The sequence below is a fragment of the Austrofundulus limnaeus genome, unplaced genomic scaffold (assembly GCF_001266775.1).
Source record: "Austrofundulus limnaeus strain Quisiro unplaced genomic scaffold, Austrofundulus_limnaeus-1.0 Scaffold3, whole genome shotgun sequence".
In the NCBI taxonomy this organism is placed as follows: domain Eukaryota; kingdom Metazoa; phylum Chordata; class Actinopteri; order Cyprinodontiformes; family Rivulidae; genus Austrofundulus; species Austrofundulus limnaeus.
The window spans coordinates 392,001-399,262 of record NW_013952405.1 but is presented as its reverse complement, the minus strand read 5'-3'; the positions used below and the strand labels follow the sequence as shown (position 1 = coordinate 399,262).

General features: G+C 43.1%; 1 protein-coding gene across 1 annotated transcript; it reads right to left on the bottom strand.

Annotated features, from left to right (window-relative positions):
- Positions 1-2,369: 2,369 nt before the first annotated feature.
- Positions 2,370-4,232, bottom strand: b3galt4 (UDP-Gal:betaGlcNAc beta 1,3-galactosyltransferase, polypeptide 4). Its single transcript, XM_014016050.1, has one exon. The coding sequence runs from the start codon at positions 3,486-3,488 to the stop codon at positions 2,391-2,393; it is 1,098 nt and encodes a 365-aa protein (XP_013871504.1). The 5' UTR covers positions 3,489-4,232; the 3' UTR covers positions 2,370-2,390.
- Between the last annotated feature and the right edge of the window lie 3,030 nt (positions 4,233-7,262).

The window sequence follows — 7,262 nt, the reverse complement described above, 5'->3', positions numbered from 1 at the left end:
ACAATGCACCGAAAACATTTAAACACTGACAATCATAGTCAATCTTGTTTGTCTGTTAGCAAAGTATTTCATGAACCACCAGATGGACTTTGATTAATATACCAGAAGGCAATCTGTAATTGTGTATGTACAAATAATTAACATGTGGAGTTGATCCAATTTAAAATGGCCTCCACAGATAATCAACCTTAGCACAAGCATGGCTACAGCTCAGCCAGTTTAACAGACACGTGGCTTAAAGTGGATGTGGTAATTGCTGAGGGTCATCCACAACACATGCTCTGAGCATGACATCTACTGATAGCACAGGAGATTGTGAAGAATGTTATTGTCAAGGTTTGACCCAAAGACATTACAGTTTGACCAAAATGACTAAAACTCAGTTATTTCTTAATAAAAACTGATAGGAAGGCCTTGTCACAAGAAAGCGTTAAGACAGCGTTAAGACAACTTGTGAAAACTTTTGTCCAGCACTAAAGACGTCTACGCTGAAGATGGAATAAAAATAACTGAAAGCCTCTTTTGGACACACATGCTGTAATACTAAGTAGATTGAATATATTACCTTTATGAGTAAACTAGTTGCAACATGATCACAAGTCAACATAAGTTGTCTAATATGACAGGGCTTTTAGTTTTAAAGTCTGGCATGAAAGGCAGGGAAAGATGCATTCTTCAAGGATCGCTATATCAGTGATATTTATTCAAAATAAAATTGTCAGCTAATAGCTGTGATAGGTTAGAAGAAATTAAGGTTAAAGCCACAATTAAGAAAATATAGATAAAAGTAATATTCAGGAGAAAGACAGCTGGAGATAATTTAACTAGACAATTACCATTGAGATCACAGATCTCTTTTTCAAGGGAGGCCTGGATCTGAAGACCTAAACATGAATATTCTTGGAATGTAGTAGGAAACCAGCGTACTCATGAAATCACGAGGAAAACATGCACACTCCAAACAGAACCCCTCTGGTCCAACCTAGACTTTGAACCTGTCTTGCTATAAGGCACCAGCTCCACTGCAACCCTGGAAAGAGCAGGTAAAGAAGATGGATGCTGGGCAGAACCAGGTTTTTTCCCCCTCAAATGTCTTGCTTTATATTTTGCTTAAATTAAATTAACAAATACACAAACACACATTTCCTGAGTAGCCACAGACTTCAGCTCCGACATTGCATAAACCAGGTCAAACAAATGCAAATTCACGAGTCTCCCTTTTCACTGATTTCACTAATGCGCAGAAAGGTCTTTTTGTTAGCATTAAAGCTGTTTGTTTCATCAAACCCTGTTCATGCTGAGGCAATAAAAGGCACGTAGCTATCAGGTTTGGTGACGGGACAGACCCAGGGCGCAGGCAGGTTTCAAAAATGTAACAAAAGGTTTATTTAAATAACAAAAAGAGGGCTGATGGCAGCAAACTTACAACTTCAGAAGATCACAGGCACGAGGGAGACAAAGCTCAAGGAACAAAGTACAAAGAAGCAAAACAATGATCCGACAAAAGACAGAGACAGGACAGGGCTTAAATACACTGACACTTAATTCAATTCAATTCAATTCAAAAATACTTTATTGATCCCAGAGGGAAATTAGGTAAACAGAAAACACCTGAGGAGAAACACAAGGGTGACAATCAAGGTAATGTGGGGCAGCTGGGCAAAGACAGACTGGGAAACATAGAAAACACTAGGAAAACTAAGGAGAATAAATGCAGACTATGACAGTAGCTGTTATCAGACCTCGGTTTAATCACCAAATCTCCACTTAGGGCTCAAATTCCATTTGAGTTTTAAGATTATTCATTTGCAGCAAAGTTAATAGAGTTATATTTTATGGCTCTTCTCCTGAAATTGTTTCATTTATAGCTATGCGTAATAATCCACATTATTTAACCTGTATTGCATTATTATTTTCTTTTCTTTCAAGGCATGCATTTAACTCGTACCATTAAACAACCTGATGGACTACACACGTGTCTACAAATATAAATAAATATAAATATTCTAAGGATTGAAGCCTATCTGGTCTATTGTGACAGAAACATTTTTATGTGAATTTATTCAATCAGCCATATTTTCTCACTGTATAATGACAATGTTAATACCTACATGTACAGTTTGTGTCAGTTCAATAACTAAAGATGCTGCGACACACACTTACTCTCAAAGTTTTAAACACAACCAGCCAGTTACCATTTTTTGTCCGACCAATCAAAAATGATTATAAAAATAAAACTCTACCAAATAAATCATAATAAATATTCTGCAGTGCACATACATTTTGCTGCCCAAAGAGCACTTGTGCATTATGCACATTATTGAAGCGAGGTGGAACCCCCCCTCCCCCTCCCACCACCACCACCACCATGAGTCTATGTTTGTTTCTCTTTAAAGTCCCTGCTCCAGGCCCAGGGCTGTGCCCAGCATCGCCCTGACTTTGCACACCCCCAGGGAGGCCCGCTGGCTCAGCCAGGAGCAGGGTGCGCGGATGTCCTGCCAGTACTGCAGCATCTCCTTGGGTGAGATGTGGTGGACGGACACCATGGCCTGGTAGCAGCAGCGGCCGTATGGCACCGCTGGACCGCCAGAGAACAGAGGGCAATGCACGGGTGGCACTCCAGCCGCCCGGGCGCACAGACCCATAAAGACGTCCTCGGGGGGCAGGGGAGTGGACAGAGGTGATGCTGAGGCTGCGAGGGAGATTTTGAGCAGTGCGGAGCGGGACAGGACATAGGCGGTACCACTGCAATAGTCTGGAAAGACAGATGAAGGGTAGGCTCCTGAAGGGAGGTAGTGCTTGCTGTCCGGGTCACGGTCCGGAGCCACGTGGAGATGCACCCTGCCCAGGTACAGGTCCCCCTGTTCGTACTGGTTACGGCTTTTGTTCAGGAAGTGCAAAAGGGCACTGGGGTTGAACAGGACGTCGTCGTCCACTTTCGCCACAAAGTGAGCCTGAGGGCAGAACTTGCGAACCCAGCCCAGCATGGCCAGGGTCTTCAGAGTCAGGTTGGAGTAGGTGTCTACAAAGCGCCCCTGGACCAGATCTCCTCTCTCTCTGGCCTCTTCTATCAGCAGCTTCCCCAGGCCGGGGTCAGAGGTCACGCCCAGCATGAAGAGGGTCATGACCCGCAGGCCTCTCACCTCCACCTCTCCCCCCCAGGTGTCCCGGACGGCCTGGCGGGCGCGTTGATTGGCAGGAGCCGAGGTAACCATGGTGATGAGGTAAGGCTTGACCCGCTGGCACACGAGCGGGCTGGGCATCAGGAGGAACTCCTCGGGTCGGGTGGCGGGGGGCACGCTCTGCGGGGGGGCGACGAGGTCGGCGGGCTCCATCATGCCCATGGAGGTGACCCACAGCTCGATGAAGTCCATGAAGAGCAGCGCCAGCAGGGCTGCGCACGCCGTGACGGCGCACAGAAGCGGGAGGTAGTGCCCGGGTCTGCGCTTCCCACAGCGGGGCTTGCACAGCCCCCTCCCGACCATCATCTCCTTCTCTCTCCTCTATCCCCAGCGGCGACGAATCCTCCTCTGCTCCTTGCGTCTACTTCACGAACATCCCGAGCCTCGCGCTCGGATCCAGTCCTGGTTCCTCTGAGAGGGAGCGGCGCGTCATGTACGCAGCGCGGCTGCAGCAGCCTTGTTCCGCTGCTGCAGCCCACTCACCGAGGAGAAGATGTGCAGAATATGCAGCTGCGCAAAGGGATCAGTCGATGAGGCTGCAGCCCGATGAAGCAAGTTTATTAGCTGCCCCAATAGCCTGTGAACCAGATTATGCTGATGCGCTGCTCCGTGTTTGGCTTTTTAAACAACCTATTTCTCGGATGATAAGCTATTTAAAGGCCAGATCACAGTAGACTTAATAGGTGGTGAAGCTTACTAAAATATATTTTTTAAAAAGATTACAGCAGGATTATAAGATATTATGGCTAATTATGGCGAAGCTCCTCCAGGATTGAAAAAAATAAATAAATAAACAAACAACATAAAAAAAAGATGCCCTGAAGTCTCTACGTAGAAATCCGTAACAAAATAACAAGTCTGCAGGTGACGGATGAAAACATAACAGCCGTATAAAATGTAAAATAAACAGTAAAAGGTTAATATTTGTAATATAATTTGCTGGTTTGGTTGTCTGCGGCAGTCCTTTTGTTCTTCTGCAGTGCATCTATCACACCTGCTGGTTTTTGGCGACACCTGGTGGGCACTGTGCGGTGATGTTCGTTCCTGTGCAAATCAATGTGAAAAGTTACTCTTTATTTTACAAACACAAATACACACAAATAATATACAAACACTGTATATAAAATACAAAATTAATGCCTCTCCTATTTTGCAGTCATTGTTAATTTCATGGTCATTGTTGGCCATAATACTACACGTACATTACAACACAAGCTACATTTGTATTGAATTTTTTTCTCAGGTCTTTTATATTTTACTTTTAAAGACAAATTTTCTTGCAACCTTTTAAAGAGGTCTTGATCATTTTTTTGTGTGAAGAATGACAGGAAAAATGGATATTATCCTCAATGTCACAAAAAAGGATCAGAGGTAACCAGGGTGAACAGACTGGGCCCAGGTGTAACTCATGACCACACTAATGACCTTGTTTACCGACAAAAAGGGAAAAAATTGAACAAAAAGGAAAAAAAAAACTTTTTAAACATCTAAAGTCAAACATCGAGATAAAGGAATTATGGGGGAAGAAAACACTTAGGACATTTGTTTAATGTGACAATATATCAGGTGAGTTTCAAAGCAATCTGACCGGGTCATTCTGAGAAATGTGCCTCTTTTATTCCAATAAAACTGCATAACTTCTTTATCTCTCAACTAATTATAACAAAATTTGTATAATTTATTTTGTGATTTTAGCTGCTCTCAGTATGATGGGTTAAAAAACAAATCTGATTTGTTTTTTGGCACATTGATCACTGGTAGGGCTGCACAATATATCTGCTGTCATATCTACAAAATCTTGCAGTAACTTGTTTGTTTCAGATGATGAAACTCAGACGGAATGTAAATATTGTGATGACAGAAAAAAGTTGTCACAACTTGTATTAAATTGAACAAGCTGAGTGGCAATAACAGTAAATCTCTGAAGTTTTTGTGTATTTTTGCTACTTTGTTCAAATAATTCTGCTTAGAATGCAGAACAATGGATTTTATGTTTGGAGACAACAACTGTGGCTTTCTTTATTTAAATGAGCTTTAAGTGGCATTTTTCTTCGAGCTAACCCTACAGCTAAACACAAAAATGGCACATGTTTTGAGTGACAGACATGATCTCTCTTGTCTTTGAAACCTTTTCCAAATGCAAACCTGTCATCAGGGGAATAAATATTAATGAATAAACCAAACAAATGTTGGATATTTAAAATTATTTCCACTTATTTCATAGGAAAACAAATATTTGAAGAGTCTGTGGTCTTTTTTCCTACGCTTTTGTGTCAAGCACTTAAAGACAAAGTGCCAGTGCCAGTTCCAGCCAAAGAATTGTAAACATTCAGCTGAAAACTACATAAAAAGTAGTTTTTTAAGAGAGTGGGTTCATATCTTCTGGAACTGCAGGTTGATTTAAATCACAACCATCAAGTGTTTATCTTCTCCTAACAAGCAGCCTGCTGAGAGCATGTGGATACTAAACAGGACCGCAGCCTTTAATGACTGAGCTGTAATGCGATTAAACTAGAATATATTTGACTGCATGTTTTTGAAACTGACCTTTTTCTTTCCTCTTGTGCGTTGCTCTGATGGGGATTTGAGTTGGGCATTATAAATTGAATTGAGTCGAAGCCTCGGCAGTCAGGAAATATATGATTGCAGCAGAGCAACAATAAAGCCAAGAAGAGGAAGTAAAGGAACAAAAGCAAAACTAAACTAGAAGCACATTGGAGAGTGCACACCACCGCCAAGCAGAGCCTACCGAGTTGTGTGAACGAGAGTTTGCAGCTGCTGAGCTGTGTCTGATGGAGCAAGGCTTTGCTGGACTGGTTCTGGCAGATGTTACCAGATCACCATCAATATTTAACAAGATGTTCTTCATGGCTACCCCAACATGTCATGTCATGAAAATTTTTGTCTACACATTTTTTTAGTAAGCTTGTGCACATGAACAAATGAACAAACCAATAATCTTTGGCCACCCCAACATTTTGACAAAGCTCTTTCTATGTGCAGAAGGTGCATTTCGCACTGCTCAAATAGCAGAGGTGTCTAAAGGATTCACCTTCCTTACTCAAATAGAAGTATATTAGGTTTAGGAAAAATGTTGGATGTATTAGACTACCCCGTTTCAGCCTTATAAACTTGGCACAAAAATAAGAAGTTTGATTATTTGTAACAATGCTTCTTGGCAATAAATCTTATAGAAAGAAAATAAAGGAATATAAAGTTGAAGCAACACCTGTCATTTTCTCTGCTTTTTATGTGTCATATCCAAACCATCACCTCTACTGAACAAAGCCTGCTGACTTCATGATTATGTTTTCCATTGAGCTATAGTAGGTTGCTGGTTTGATCACCCACTCTCATCATTCTCGGCCATTGTATATGTAGGGGTCACCTCGAGTGAAATAATCAAGGAAACTGTCTTGGACCTCAGGGACAAATACTCTGTTCCACTTAGAACTGAATTTCGGCCACCTCAGGTCACCTTAACTTCTCAAAGAGACATTCTCTTTTTCTTAATCAGATAATAGATAAAAGAATCTTCTTCTTATTTGATTTATTGTTCTCTTATCCATCCATCCATCCATCCATCCATTTTCTTCCACCTATCCGGAGTTGGGTCGCGGGGGCAGCAGCTTCAGAAGGGAGGCCCAGACCTCCCTCTCCCCAGCCACTTCTTCCAGCTCCTCCGGGGGAACTCCAAGGCGTTCCCAGGCCAGCCGAGAGACATAGTSCCTCCAGCGTGTCCTGGGTCTTCCTCGGGGCCTCCTCCCGGTGGGACGTGCCCGGAATACCTCACCAGGGAGGCGTCCAGGAGGCATCCTTACCAGATGCCAGAGCCACCTCAACTGGCTCCTCTCGACGTGGAGGAGCAGCGGCTCTACTCTGAGTCCCTCCCATATGACCGAGCTTCTCACCCCATCTCTAAAGGAGAGTCCAGCCACCCTGCGGAGGAAACCCATTTCAGCCGCTTGTATCCGGGACCTCGTTCTTTCGGTCATGACCCAAAGCTCATGACCATATGAGGGTAGGGACGTAGATCGACCGGTAAATCGAGAGCTTCACTTTCTGACTCAGCTCTCTCTT